This window comes from Euprymna scolopes, chromosome 13 (genome assembly GCF_053919585.1).
Source record: "Euprymna scolopes isolate OS-2025 chromosome 13, ASM5391958v1, whole genome shotgun sequence".
In the NCBI taxonomy this organism is placed as follows: domain Eukaryota; kingdom Metazoa; phylum Mollusca; class Cephalopoda; order Sepiida; family Sepiolidae; genus Euprymna; species Euprymna scolopes.
In genome coordinates, this window is record NC_136494.1 from 52,288,888 (window position 1) to 52,305,542 (window position 16,655).

The 16,655-nt window shown below is 24.7% G+C and overlaps 1 protein-coding gene across 2 annotated transcripts in view; it reads right to left on the reverse strand.

The window, feature by feature from the left end:
- The window catches only part of LOC145292022 (PAN2-PAN3 deadenylation complex catalytic subunit PAN2-like), a 147,229-nt gene that overhangs the window by 113,930 nt on the left and 16,644 nt on the right, over window positions 1-16,655 (reverse strand). The window contains exons 2-3 of one of the 2 annotated variants that reach the window (XM_080138029.1): window positions 16,360-16,436; window positions 14,972-15,238 (exon numbers count right to left, since the gene is read on the reverse strand). In XM_080138029.1, the coding sequence (XP_079994155.1) occupies window positions 14,972-15,217 (246 nt within the window). In that variant the 5' untranslated portion in view covers window positions 15,218-15,238; window positions 16,360-16,436. The remainder of the gene's footprint in view (window positions 1-14,971; window positions 15,239-16,359; window positions 16,437-16,655) is intronic. The other variant, XM_080138028.1, reaches the window with a different exon arrangement.

Consider the following 16,655-nt stretch of genomic DNA (forward strand, 5'->3'; position numbering starts at 1 on the left):
TCATCTTTGTATTATCATTGATTAATGTTTTGCATCTTTGTATTATCATTGATTAAGTTTTTCATCTTTGTATTATCATTGATTAATGTTTTGAATCTTTGTATTATCATTGATTAATGTTTTTCATCTTTGTATTATAATTGATTAATGTTTTTCATCTTTGTATTATCATGGATTAATGTTTTGCGTCTTTGTATTATCATGGATTAATGTTTTGCATCTTTGTATTATCATGGATTAATGTTTTGCATCTTTGTATTATCATTAATTAAGTTTTTCATCTTTGTATTATCATTGATTAACGTTTTTCATCTTTGTATTATCATTGATTAACGTTTTTCATCTTTGTATTATCATTGATTAATGTTTTGCATCTTTGTATTATCATTGATTAATGTTTTGCATCTTTGTATTATCATTAAGTTTTTCATCTTTGTATTATCATTGATTAATGTTTTTCATCTTTGTATTATCATTGATTAACGTTTTGCATCTTTGTATTATCATTAAGTTTTTCATCTTTGTATTATCATTGATTAATGTTTTTCATCTTTGTATTATCATTGATTAACGTTTTGCATCTTTGTATTATCATTAAGTTTTTCATCTTTGTATTATCATTGATTAACGTTTTTCATCTTCGTATTATCATCATTAAGTTTTCATCTTTGTATTATCATTGATTAAGTTTTTCATCTTTGTATTATCATTGATTAATGTTTTTCATCTTTGTATTATCATTAATTAAGTTTTTCATCTTTGTATTATCATTGATTAACGTTTTGCATCTTTGTATTATCATTAAGTTTTTCATCTTTGTATTATCATTGATTAACGTTTTTCACTTTGTATTATCATTGATTAATGTTTTTCATCTTCGTATTATCATTAAGTTTTTCATCTTTGTATTATAATTGATTAACGTTTTGCATCTTTGTATTATCATTAATTAAGTTTGTGATCTTTGTATTATCAATGATTAACGTTTTGCATCTTTGTATTATCATTAAGTTTTTCATCTTTGTATTATCATTGATTAATGTTTTGCATCTTTGTATTATACTTGATTAAGTTTTTCATCTTTGTATTTTCATTAATTAATGTTTTGCATCTTTGTATTATCATTGATTAAGTTTTTCATCTTTGTATTATCATTAATTAAGTTTTTCATCTTTGTATTATCAATGATTAACGTTTTGCATCTTTGTATCATGTATAAGTTTTTCATCTTTGTATTATCATTGATTAATGTTTTTCATCTTTGTATTATCATTGATTAAGTTTTTCATCTTTGTATTATCATTGATTAATGTTTTGCATCTTTGTATTATCATTGATTAAGTTTTTAATCTTTGTATTATCATTGATTAATGTTTTGCGTCTTTGTATTATCATTGATTTAGTTTTTCATCTTTGTATTATCATTGATTAACGTTTTTCATCTTTGTATTATCATTTATTAAGTTTTTCATCTTTGTATTATCATTGATTAAGTTTTTCATCTTTGTATTATCATTGATTAATGTTTTGCATCTTTGTATTATCATTGATTAATGTTTTTCATCTTTGTATTATCATTGATTAATGTTTTTCATCTTTGTATTATCATTAATTAAGTTTTTCATCTTTGTATTATCATTGATTAACGTTTTGCATCTTTGTATTATCATTAAATTTTTCATCTTTGTATTATCATTGATTAATGTTTTGCATCTTTGTATTATCATTGATTCATGTTTTGCATCTTTGTATTATCATTGATTAAGTTTTTCATCTTTGTATTATCATTGATTAACGTTTTGCATCTTTGTATTATCATTAAATTTTTCATCTTTGTATTATCATTGATTTAGTTTTTCATCTTTGTATTATCATTGATTAACGTTTTGCATCTTTGTATTATCATTGATTGATTTTTTGCATCTTTGTATTATCATTGATTAACGTTTTGCATCTTTGTATTATCATTAAGTTTTTCATCTTTGTATTATCATTGATTAATGTTTTTCATCTTTATTATCATTGATTAACGTTTTGCATCTTTGTATTATCATTAAGTTTTTCATCTTTGTATTATCATTGATTAACGTTTTTCATCTTTGTATTATCATTGATTAAGTTTTTCATCTTTGTATTATCATTGATTTAGTTTTTCATCTTTGTATTATCATTGATTAACGTTTTTCATCTTTGTATTATCATTGATTTAGTTTTTCATCTTTGTATTATCATTGATCAATGTTTTTCATCTTTGTATTTTCATTAATTAAGTTTTTAATCTTTGTATTATCATTGAGTTTTTCATCTTTGTATTATACTTGATGAACGTTTTGCATCTTTGTATTATCATTAAGTTTTTCATCTTTGTATTATCATTGATTAACGTTTTGCATCTTTGTATTATCATTGATTAATGTTTTGCATCTTTGTATTATAATTGATTAATGTTTTTCATCTTTGTATTATCATTGATTAACGTTTTGCATCTTTGTATTATAATTAAGTGTTTCATCTTTGTATTATCATTGATTAATGTTTTGCATCTTTGCAATATCATTGATTAAGTTTTTCATCTTTGTATTATCATTGATTAATGTTTTTCATCTTTGTATTATCATTGATTAATGTTTTTCATCTTTGTAATATCATTGATTAAGTTTTTCATCTTTGTATTATCATTGATTAATGTTTTGAATCTTTGTATTATCATTGATTAATGTTTTTCATCTTTGTATTATCATTGACTTAGTTTTTCATATTTGTATTATCATTAATTAAGTTTTTCATCTTTGTATTATCCTTAATTAAGTTTTTCATCTTTGTATTATCATTGATTAATGTTTTTAATCTTTGTATTATCATTGATTAGTGTTTTTCATCTTTGTATTATCATTAATTAAGTTTTTCATCTTTGTATTATCATTAATTAAGTTTTTCATCTTTGTATTATCAATGATTAACGTTTTGCATCTTTGTATTATCATTGATTAATGTTTTGCATCTTTGTATTATCATTGATTAATGTTTTTCGTCTTTGTATTATAATTGATTAATGTTTTTCATCTTTGTATTATCATTGATTAACGTTTTGCATCTTTGTATTATAATTAAGTGTTTCATCTTTGTATTATCATTGATAAACGTTTTGCATCTTTGTATTATCATTAAATTTTTCATCTTTGTATTATAATTGATTAATGTTTTGCATCTTTGTATTATCATTGATTAATGTTTTGCATCTTTGTATTATCATTGATTAAGTTTTTCATCTTTGTATTATCATTGATTAACGTTTTGCATCTTTGTATTATCATTAAATTTTTTATCTTTGTATTATCATTGATTTAGTTTTTCATCTTTGTATTATCATTGATTAACGTTTTGCATCTTTGTATTATCATTGATTGATGTTTTGCATCTTTGTATTATCATTGATTAACGTTTTGCATCTTTGTATTATCATTAAGTTTTTCATCTTTGTATTATCATTGATTAATGTTTTTCATCTTCGTATTATCATTGATTAATGTTTTTCATCTTTGTATTATCATTAATTTAGTTTTTCATCTTTGTATCTTCATTGATTACCGTTTTGCATCTTTGTATTTTCATTGACTAAATTTTTCATCTTTGTATTATCATTGATTAATGTTTTTCATCTTTGTATTATCATTGATTAATGTTTTGCATCTTTGTATTATCATTGATTAATGTTTTGCATCTTTGTATTATCATTGATTAATGTTTTGCATCTTTGTATTATCATTGATTAATGTTTTTCATCTTTGTATTATCATTGATTAATGTTTTGCATCTTTGTAATATCATTGATTAAGTTTTTTTATCTTTGTATTATCATTGATTAAGTTTTTCATCTTTGTATTATCATTAATTAATGTTTTTCATCTTTGTATTATCATTAATTAAGTTTTTCATCTTTGTATTATCATTAATTAAGTTTTTCATCTTTGTATTATCATTGATTAACGTTTTGCATCTTTGTATTATCATTAACGTTTTTCATCTTTGTATTATCATTGATTTAGTTTTTCATCTTTGTATTATCATTAATTAAGTTTTTCATCTTTGTATTATCATTGATTAACGTTTTGCATCTTTGTATTATCATTAAATTTTTCATCTTTGTATTATCATTGATTAATGTTTTGCATCTTTGTATTATCATTGATTAAGTTTTTCATCTTTGTATTATCATTGATTAATGTTTTGAATCTTTGTATTATCATTGATTAATGTTTTTCATCTTTGTATTATAATTGATTAATGTTTTTCATCTTTGTATTATCATGGATTAATGTTTTGCGTCTTTGTATTATCATGGATTAATGTTTTGCATCTTTGTATTATCATGGATTAATGTTTTGCATCTTTGTATTATCATTAATTAAGTTTTTCATCTTTGTATTATCATTGATTAACGTTTTTCATCTTTGTATTATCATTGATTAACGTTTTTCATCTTTGTATTATCATTGATTAATGTTTTGCATCTTTGTATTATCATTGATTAATGTTTTGCATCTTTGTATTATCATTAAGTTTTTCATCTTTGTATTATCATTGATTAATGTTTTTCATCTTTGTATTATCATTGATTAACGTTTTGCATCTTTGTATTATCATTAAGTTTTTCATCTTTGTATTATCATTGATTAATGTTTTTCATCTTTGTATTATCATTGATTAACGTTTTGCATCTTTGTATTATCATTAAGTTTTTCATCTTTGTATTATCATTGATTAACGTTTTTCATCTTCGTATTATCATCATTAAGTTTTTCATCTTTGTATTATCATTGATTAAGTTTTTCATCTTTGTATTATCATTGATTAATGTTTTTCATCTTTGTATTATCATTAATTAAGTTTTTCATCTTTGTATTATCATTGATTAACGTTTTGCATCTTTGTATTATCATTAAGTTTTTCATCTTTGTATTATCATTGATTAACGTTTTTCACTTTGTATTATCATTGATTAATGTTTTTCATCTTCGTATTATCATTAAGTTTTTCATCTTTGTATTATAATTGATTAACGTTTTGCATCTTTGTATTATCATTAATTAAGTTTTTGATCTTTGTATTATCAATAATTAACGTTTTGCATCTTTGTATTATCATTAAGTTTTTCATCTTTGTATTATCATTGATTAATGTTTTTCATCTTTGTATTATCATTGATTAAGTTTTTCATCTTTGTATTATCATTAATTAATGTTTTTCATCTTTGTATTATCATTGATTAAGTTTTTCATCTTTGTATTATCATTAATTAAGTTTTTCATCTTTGTATTATCAATGATTAACGTTTTGCATCTTTGTATCATGTATAAGTTTTTCATCTTTGTATTATCATTGATTAATGTTTTTCATCTTTGTATTATCATTGATTAAGTTTTTCATCTTTGTATTATCATTGATTAATGTTTTGCATCTTTGTATTATCATTGATTAAGTTTTTAATCTTTGTATTATCATTGATTAATGTTTTGCGTCTTTGTATAATCATTGATTTAGTTTTTCATCTTTGTATTATCATTGATTAACGTTTTTCATCTTTGTATTATCATTTATTAAGTTTTTCATCTTTGTATTATCATTGATTAAGTTTTTCATCTTTGTATTATCATTGATTAATGTTTTGCATCTTTGTATTATCATTGATTAATGTTTTTCATCTTTGTATTATAATTGATTAATGTTTTTCATCTTTGTATTATCATTAATTAAGTTTTTCATCTTTGTATTATCATTAATTAAGTTTTTCATCTTTGTATTATCATTGATTAACGTTTTGCATCTTTGTATTATCATTAAATTTTTCATCTTTGTATTATCATTGATTAATGTTTTGCATCTTTGTATTATCATTGATTCATGTTTTGCATCTTTGTATTATCATTGATTAAGTTTTTCATCTTTGTATTATCATTGATTAACGTTTTGCATTTTTGTATTATCATTAAATTTTTCATCTTTGTATTATCATTGATTTAGTTTTTCATCTTTGTATTATCATTGATTAACGTTTTGCATCTTTGTATTATCATTGATTGATTTTTTGCATCTTTGTATTATCATTGATTAACGTTTTGCATCTTTGTATTATCATTAAGTTTTTCATCTTTGTATTATCATTGATTAATGTTTTTCATCTTTATTATCATTGATTAACGTTTTGCATCTTTGTATTATCATTAAGTTTTTCATCTTTGTATTATCATTGATTAACGTTTTTCATCTTTGTATTATCATTGATTAAGTTTTTCATCTTTGTATTATCATTGATTTAGTTTTTCATCTTTGTATTATCATTGATTAACGTTTTTCATCTTTGTATTATCATTGATTTAGTTTTTCATCTTTGTATTATCATTGATCAATGTTTTTCATCTTTGTATTATCATTAATTAAGTTTTTCATCTTTGTATTATCATTGATCAATGTTTTTCATCTTTGTATTATCATTAAGTTTTTCATCTTTGTATTATACTTGATGAACGTTTTGCATCTTTTTATTATCATTAAGTTTTTCATCTTTGTATTATCATTGATTAACGTTTTGCATCTTTGTATTATAATTGATTAATGTTTTTCATCTTTGTATTATCATTGATTAACGTTTTGCATCTTTGTATTATAATTAAGTGTTTCATCTTTGTATTATCATTGATTAATGTTTTGCATCTTTGCAATATCATTGATTAAGTTTTTCATCTTTCTATTATCATTGATTAATGTTTTTCATCTTTGTATTATCATTGATTAATGTTTTTCATCTTTGTAATATCATTGATTAAGTTTTTCATCTTTGTATTATCATTGATTAATGTTTTGAATCTTTGTATTATCATTGATTAATGTTTTTCATCTTTGTATTATCATTGATTTAGTTTTTCATATTTGTATTATCATTAATTAAGTTTTTCATCTTTGTATTATCCTTAATTAAGTTTTTCATCTTTGTATTATCATTGATTAATGTTTTTAATCTTTGTATTATCATTGATTAGTGTTTTTCATCTTTGTATTATCATTAATTAAGTTTTTCATCTTTGTATTATCATTAATTAAGTTTTTCATCTTTGTATTATCAATGATTAACGTTTTGCATCTTTGTATTATCATTGATTAATGTTTTGCATCTTTGTATTATCATTGATTAATGTTTTTCGTCTTTGTATTATAATTGATTAATGTTTTTCATCTTTGTATTATCATTGATTAACGTTTTGCATCTTTGTATTATAATTAAGTGTTTCATCTTTGTATTATCATTGATTAACGTTTTGCATCTTTGTATTATCATTAAATTTTTCATCTTTGTATTATAATTGATTAATGTTTTGCATCTTTGTATTATCATTGATTAATGTTTTGCATCTTTGTATTATCATTGATTAAGTTTTTCATCTTTGTATTATCATTGATTAACGTTTTGCATCTTTGTATTATCATTAAATTTTTTATCTTTGTATTATCATTGATTTAGTTTTTCATCTTTGTATTATCATTGATTAACGTTTTGCATCTTTGTATTATCATTGATTGATGTTTTGCATCTTTGTATTATCATTGTTTAACGTTTTGCATCTTTGTATTATCATTAAGTGTTTCATCTTTGTATTATCATTGATTAATGTTTTTCATCTTCGTATTATCATTGATTAATGTTTTTCATCTTTGTATTATCATTAATTTAGTTTTTCATCTTTGTATCTTCATTGATTACCGTTTTGCATCTTTGTATTTTCATTGACTAAATTTTTCATCTTTGTATTATCATTGATTAATGTTTTTCATCTTTGTATTATCATTGATTAATGTTTTGCATCTTTGTATTATCATTGATTAATGTTTTGCATCTTTGTATTATCATTGATTAATGTTTTGCATCTTTGTATTATCATTGATTAATGTTTTGCATCTTTGTATTATCATTGATTAATGTTTTTCATCTTTGTATTATCATTGATTAATGTTTTGCATCTTTGTAATATCATTGATTAAGTTTTTTTATCTTTGTATTATCATTGATTAAGTTTTTCATCTTTGTATTATCATTGATTAATGTTTTGCCTCTTTGTATTATCAATGATTAATGTTTTTCATCTTTGTATTATCATTGATTAATGTTTTTCATCTTTGTATTATCATTGATTAAGTTTTTCATCTTTGTATTATCATTAATTAAGTTTTTCATCTTTGTATTATCATTAATTAAGTTTTTCATCTTTGTATTATCATTGATTAACGTTTTGCATCTTTGTATTATCATTAACGTTTTTCATCTTTGTATTATCATTGATTTAGTTTTTCATCTTTGTATTATCATTAATTAAGTTTTTCATCTTTGTATTATCATTGATTAACGTTTTGCATCTTTGTATTATCATTAAATTTTTCATCTTTGTATTATCATTGATTAATGTTTTGCATCTTTGTATTATCATTGATTAAGTTTTTCATCTTTGTATTATCATCGATTAATGTTTTGAATCTTTGTATTATCATTGATTAATGTTTTTCATCTTTGTATTATAATTGATTAATGTTTTTCATCTTTGTATTATCATGGATTAATGTTTTGCGTCTTTGTATTATCATGGATTAATGTTTTGCATCTTTGTATTATCATGGATTAATGTTTTGCATCTTTGTATTATCATTAATTAAGTTTTTCATCTTTGTATTATCATTGATTAACGTTTTTCATCTTTGTATTATCATTGATTAACGTTTTTCATCTTTGTATTATCATTGATTAATGTTTTTCATCTTTGTATTATTATTGATTAATGTTTTTCATCTTTGTATTATCCTTAATTAAGTTTTTCATCTTTGTATTATCATTGATTAACGTTTTTCATCTTTGTATTATCATTGATTTAGTTTTTTATCTTTGTATTATCATTGATTAACGTTTTTCATCTTTGTATTATCATTGATTAATGTTTTGCATCTTTGTATTATCATTGATTAATGTTTTGCATCTTTGTATTATCATTGATTAATGTTTTTCATCTTTGTATTATCATTGATTAAGTTTTTCATCTTTGTATTATCATTAAGTTTTTCATCTTTGTATTATCATTGATTAATGTTTTTCATCTTTGTATTATCATTGATTATGTTTTTCATCTCTGTATTATCATTGATTATGTTTTTCATCTCTGTATTATCATTGATTAATGTTTTTCATCTTTGTATTATCATTGATTAATGTTTTGCATCTTTGTATTATCATTGATTAATGTTTTGCATCTTTGTATTATCATTGATTAATGTTTTGCATCTTTGTATTATCATTGATTAATGTTTTTCATCTTTGTATTATCATTGATTAATGTTTTTCATCTTTGTATTATCATTGATTTAGTTTTTCATCTTTGTATTATCATTGATTAACGTTTTGCATCTTTGTATTATCATTAAGTTTTTCATCTTTGTATTATCATTGATTAACGTTTTGCATCTTTGTATTATCATTAAATTTTTCATCTTTGTATTATCATTAATTAATGTTTTGCATCTTTGTATTATCATTGATTAATGTTTTGCATCTTTGTATTATCATTGATTAATGTTTTGCATCTTTGTATTATCATTGATTAATGTTTTGCATCTTTGTATTATCATTGATTAATGTTTTTCATCTTTGTATTATCATTGATTAATGTTTTGCATCTTTGTATTATCATTGATTAATGTTTTGCATCTTTGTATTATCATTGATTTAGTTTTTCATCTTTGTATTATCATTGATTAATGTTTTTCATCTTTGTATTATCATTGATTAATGTTTTTCATTTTTGTATTATCATTGATTAATGTTTTTCATCTTTTTATTATCATTGATTAATGTTTTGAATCTTTGTATTATCATTGATTAAATTTTTCATCTTTGTATTATCATTGACTAAATTTTTCATCTTTGTATTATCATTGATTAATGTTTTGCATCTTTGTATTATCATTAATTTAGTATTTCATCTTTGTATTATCATTGATTAATGTTTTGCATCTTTGTATTATCATTGATTAATGTTTTGCATCTTTGTATTATCATTGATTAATGTTTTGCATCTTTGTATTATCATTAATTTAGTATTTCATCTTTGTATTATCATTGATTAATGTTTTGCATCTTTGTATTATCATTGATTAATGTTTTGCATCTTTGTATTATCATTGATTAATGTTTTGCATCTTTGTATTATCATTGATTAATGTTTTGCATCTTTGTATTATCATTGATTAATGTTTTTCATCTTTGTATTATCATTGATTAATGTTTTTCATTTTTGTATTATCATTGATTTAGTTTTTCATCTTTGTATTATCAATGATTAAATTTTTCATCTTTGTATTATCATTGACTAAATTTTTCATCTTTGTATTATCATTGACTAAATTTTTCATCTTTTTATTATCATTGATTAATGTTTTGCATCTTTGTATTATCATTAATTTAGTATTTCATCTTTGTATTATCATTGATTAATGTTTTGCATCTTTGTATTATCATTGATTAATGTTTTTCATCTTTGTATTATCATTGATTAATGTTTTGCATCTTTGTATTATAATTGATTAATGTTTTTCATCTTTGTATTATCATTGATTAATGTTTTTCATCTTTGTATTATCATTGATTTAGTTTTTCATCTTTGTATTATCATTGATTAACGTTTTGCATCTTTGTATTATCATTGATTAACGTTTTGCATCTTTGTATTATCATTGACTAAATTTTTCATCTTTGTATTATCATTGATTAATGTTTTGCATCTTTGTATTATCATTGATTAATGTTTTTCATCTTTGTATTATCATTGATTAATGTTTTGCATCTTTGTATTATCATTGATTAATGTTTTTTATCTTTGTATTATCATTGATTGATGTTTTGCATCTTTGTATTATCATTGATTAATGTTTTGCATCTTTGTATTATCATTGATTAATGTTTTGCATCTTTGTATTATCATTGATTAATGTTTTTCATCTTTGTATTATCATTGATTAAGTTTTTCATCTTTGTATTATAATTGATTATGTGTTTCATCTTTGTATTATCAATGATTAATGTTTTTCATCTTTGTATTATCATTGATTAAGCGTAAAATTAGAGATAAAAAAAAATGTAGAAAATACTTTTTTAAATTGTACATAATTTTAGAATTTAGGAAGTTTGACATAAAAAAGATCTTTAGTATTAAATTTTTCAACCAATAGTTGATTAATTAACATATGATTATTCATAAATGGTGCCCCCCCAAAAAAAATGTAAGAAATTGTTTTATAGCATTTTCTTGTAGTATTTAGTTCAGTAAACACTATATGACAAACATACAAGCATCAAAAATGATCAGAATCCAAGATGGCTGCTTCAGCAATAGAAAAATCTGTCCTAAATTTTACATGTCTATTCAAGAAAACTGTTATTGAATATGTTAACATTTATGTTGTTTTCCTTTTAATTTGTATTTTATTTTAAAATAAATGCTGCATATAGTTTTTCAACATTTGTGTCATATTTGTTATAGTCAAAAGAATTCTGTAAAAATTTAACTTAAATGAAACAAATACATTTCCTACAACATGCTATATTATATATTTCCTTTTTTGTTTTTTTTTTGAAGATATTCTATATATTTTTAAATTATTATTTCCCATTCTAATAAAGAGGCGATCAACCATTTTCTCCTTCCTCCAACTGTGAAGATTCTGTTTCTCATAACTCCTATTGCAATGAGGGAGAAGGGGGTTACAAGCTGTCAACCCTTCCTCGACCATTCACTATGAGTGACTAAGTTGTAGGAAAATGATGTCAGAACCGGAAAAAAAATGATGTTAAAACTTATTGAAAAAATTAAAAAAAAACCAAAAAAAACAACATGACAAGATAGCGTCTACGCATGCGCAAATGACGTCGGAACTTTAATTAGTTTAAATATTTAAAAAAAACTGACCCAATTTTGTCAACGTCCTCTTAGCTCAGTTGATTAAAGCGCGGTGTCATTATCTAAAGGTTGTAAGTTCAAATCGTGATGTGAGATGTTTTTTTTTTTTATTTTTAAAGTTTTAATATTGAAACAGGGTTATTTATGCCATTTTTTCGTGTTTTTTTTTGGTTTTTATTTTTCAGATTTTTTTAAGAAGTTTTAACATCGTTCAGTTTGCATCACGTTTTTTTTTGTGGGGGGGGGTCCATCACATTTGCGTTTTCTTTTTTTGTTTTTCCAATTTTAAGAAATTTTAAGATCATTCGTTTGCATTACGGTTGTTGTTTTTTTTTCGATTTTTTCAATAAGTTTTAACATCATTTTTTTTTATAATATTTAAACAGGGTTATTACTTCGTTTATTCTTTTGTTTTGATTTCCCCTCTCCCCATCATTCCCTTAAATAAAAAACATCATGTTGAATTAAAAGGTTCTGTTTGAAATTCTGTGCAGATTCCAGAGTTCAACAAGATACACGTGAAGAAGGTTAGAGGTTAAATCTACCAAAATGATATGAAAATGACATTCAAGATGAAAACAATAGTCTGAAGAATCCAAATAATACAAAAGAAACATTGGTTTACAAATTAATTTTATATTTCATTAAATTATAATATATAAATTGATTAAAGATATAATATAAAAAGTTTATATATATAAATATATAAACTTTTTAATATAATTCAATTTATTCAGCATAGGTTAAAACATTACATGTTTTGTAACCATTAAGAAGGGTGCAGGAAGAGAGAGAGAGAAAAAAAAGGAAGGAAAGTAAACAAAGAAGGAAAGAGGGGCACTGCGAATTTAGATGGTCAGAAATACAACTGACCAGCACCTGTTCAACACTGATCTATTGTTGATGCGGTGAAAAAGTGGCAGTCTATTCCAGGGAATCGATATCTGGTTTAGCCAAAATCTCTAATGAAACAGCTTCAAGTCGTGTCTGCTTAGTCCATGTTTGGGTGCCAGGGTGAAGAGAAGATCTTAAGGGAAGTCATAATGACATTTCTTTCAGTTATGAATTAATGTACGAGAGGCGTGCAATAAGTAATGCCCCTGACCCCCTTCCAGTTGTCTGATCTAGCTGAAGTTTTGCATGTACAATGATTTATATCTCTACGGGTTATGTGGCAAATTACAGCTCTGAACTAATTGTGGTTTCTGTTTTACAGGTGTTTGAACTGAGTCAGGTGTGAAATGGAGCCTGTTGAATGTCGAGCAGTGATCCGGTTTTTGTATTTGAAAGGACGCACACCACAGGAGACTTTTGATGAAATGAAAGAAACTTGTGGTGATAATGCCCCATCATATGACCTTGTAAAACGCTGGCATCGTGAATTCAAACATGGCCGGAAGTCTGTGGAAACAGCTCCCAGACTAGGTCGCCCCCTCTTCTGCCATTGATGAGGCATCTGTCCGTCAAGTTGAGGCTGCCATTTCGGAAGATCGGCGCATTATTATTCGCCAAATAGCCCAAGATATCAAGATTAGTACAGGGTCTGTGGAAACTATCATTCATGACCATTTGCATATGCATAAGATGTCTGCCAGATGGATTCCCAGGTTGCTCACACCATTCCAGAAGCGAGAACGCGTTGAGTGCTAGAGGATGAATTTGGACATGTGCCAAGAAGAGGAGTCAAAGTTTTTCAAAAGACTGATTACACAGGGTGAAACCTGGGTCCATCACTATGATCCAGAGACCAAAGCCCAGTCAATGCAGTGGAAGCACTTGGACTCACCACCTCCAAAGAAGGCAAGGGTGCAGCCCTCCGCTGGCAAGGTCATGCTCACAGTCTTCTGGGACAAGGACAGAGTAATGATGACAGATTTCCTGGCAAAGGGCACCATAATTACAGGAGCCTATTATGCTTCACTTTTGTGGAAATTAAGGGAAGCTATCAAAATCAAGAGGCGAGACAGATCAGCAAAGGTACCCTCCTCCTGCAGGACAACGCTCCGGTTCACAACTCGCATGTCGCCAGATCAGAAGCATGGGAGTGTGGTTATGAAATCCTCCCCCATCCTCCCTGCTCTCATGACCTTGCACCCTCTGACTTTCACCTCTTCCCAGCCCTGAAGTTGTTTTTGAAAGGAAAGCGTTTCCCAGATGATGCAGCCTTGATTTCTGAAGTCACGTCGTGGTTGGAAGACCAACCTGGGGTGTTCTACAAAAACGATCTCCAGAGCGGCATCAAACAATGGGAGAAATGCATAACTCTGGGTGGTTCCTATGTAGAGAAAGACTAATAACTTTGCCAAGTTTCGTTGCTCTACTGCTATGGGAAGTGGGTCAGGGGCATTACTTATTGCATGCCCCTCGTATAGCATTATATTTCAATCATTTTCCACTTATTAAGAAATGTTAAAAGCACCTATATTTTATAAAGAATGCTAAATATGCAAATAAATATTTATATAGTGCATATTTATAATTGGTAAAAAAAAAAAATCATATTAGCTTCTTCTGTATTACTTCAAAGTATTTTTATTTTTGCCTCTGAATAAAGCATGGAAAAAAATTATCTTTTTGAAATCTGGATTTTATTCATTGTCCCAATAATGTTTCCAAACATTTCATAATTCTTTTCTTAGAGATTTTTTTAATTCCTCGATTTTAATTATGCAAATTTAAAAAATAATTTGGATTCAAATTCATTCACATATAAGTATAACATATATAAGTGAGTAATGGAGTGTCGCAAATAAGCATTTTTTATATGACCATTCCAGGAAAGAAATGTCATTTTCCAATACACAGAAAACAATGTTAGCAATAGCATGTATACCTAAAGCTGAAATTTCTGTAATTGTTCTAATATCTTATTATGATGAAGATGTAGAGAAACCCGAAGACTAGTTGTTAAAAAGCCTGGACAAATTGCTGCGGAATTAGCTGTTGAAAAATTACAAGTGAGAAATATGAGTGTTACTTACCCCTTGATTCCCCATCCATAAAAGTTCTTGTAATGCGTCAAAGCATAATGTTGAGACACCAAATTGATGGCCGCCATCAGCAAGTGTACTGTGAGTCTCCGTATATTGAACATCACCTGCAGAATTGTGTTCAGGCTGGAACATGTTATCAGAAAATTGAGTTCCAATTAAGGTTGATTCCACTGGCATCACAGGTCCAGGAATTGGACTGTCAGAAAAGTTTACAGGTACCCCAGTGAATTCCATGAAAGAAAGGGTGGCAAAAAACTGAAGGAAGAAAACAAAGGTAAATATTTTACTGACATTTACACAGTGGTTGTTTCAGTTATTCTGCAATCACTATAACAACGCTAAAATAAGCCAGATTTGTTCTTGACTAGAGAATAGAAGAAAACATACTGTCAGCTACATTCTTCAATTTGCTTTGTATTGCTTCTATGCTGTTATTATGGACTTAAAATGACTGACCATTTGAGATTATCCATTGTTGTATGTAAAACTTGAATATCATTATTATTACCTTGCAAGCTGAAGACCAATACAAATCTATTAATACAATAGACATAACAGACAACCCTGGATTATTCGTTGTGATCTGTGTTAATCTGACATTGGCTGATGATGACAAATCAAATTCAGAAAACAATAAAATAAATATACTTTTTTGTAACAATAACTTTTTAAAAAATCTGAAAATTATAAATTATTTTTTTAAATTATTTTTTATAAACATGTTATGGTGAAAATAATTTTTTATATTGGAAACAATGCAACTTCAAAATTTACAGCATCTTGTTTTCTCAAAACAGATAACCATCTAACTACTGACCAAAATCGACATTGCTTAACTTTGTTTAATATGACAAAGTTGTAAGTCAGTAATAATAAAATGTTAATTTAGGAGGCAATTGTTATCAGAAAGGCTGCTTAAAACAGTAAATAGTAGATTGTTTAAAATAGACCAAGTAGAAATGTTTATTATATGTGTGTGTGTGTGTGTGTGTGAAAAATTTGAAAATATATGGTTTAAAATTTCATTATTTTTTACTGACTGAATATTTTAACATAATAAAAATATATTTTATGTGGTCTTAATACAAATATGTCAAAACATTCTCAAAATAAGCATAAACTTTTTTATTTAAAAAATCAATTTAATCAAATTTTAACAAATAAAAATTTTTGTCATTCTGTTTAAAAACAGAATGACGGAATTTTTATCTATAAAGACTTGTACAATAAAGAATTTTTTACTTAGCATGCAATGTAAACATTTCATTTTATTTTTATTGGTTAAAATTTGATTAAATTCATTAAATTATCAAAATTAACAAAAAGACATTAAAAGGAACTTATGATATGTCATTAGATTTACTAATTATACTTACTGTCTCTCCATAAAGGCAAAGTCAGACACATGATCGATTTGATATAGGGATAACAAGCTTCTTTAAAATGAGGCATTCTGGATAGGACAAAAAATAAAAACTATCTACAGTCAAGAAGGATTTCTTTGAGGGAGAAAATAGACACTACATTTTTATCATGACCTAAAGACCAAATAGTAAGTAATTTTAATTATTTATTTTTGTTATTTTGATTGAACTTTAAATTTTTATATTTTATCCATATATATAAAAGCGAAAATGTATGTATGTATGTTCGCTTTTTGTGTATGTCCAAG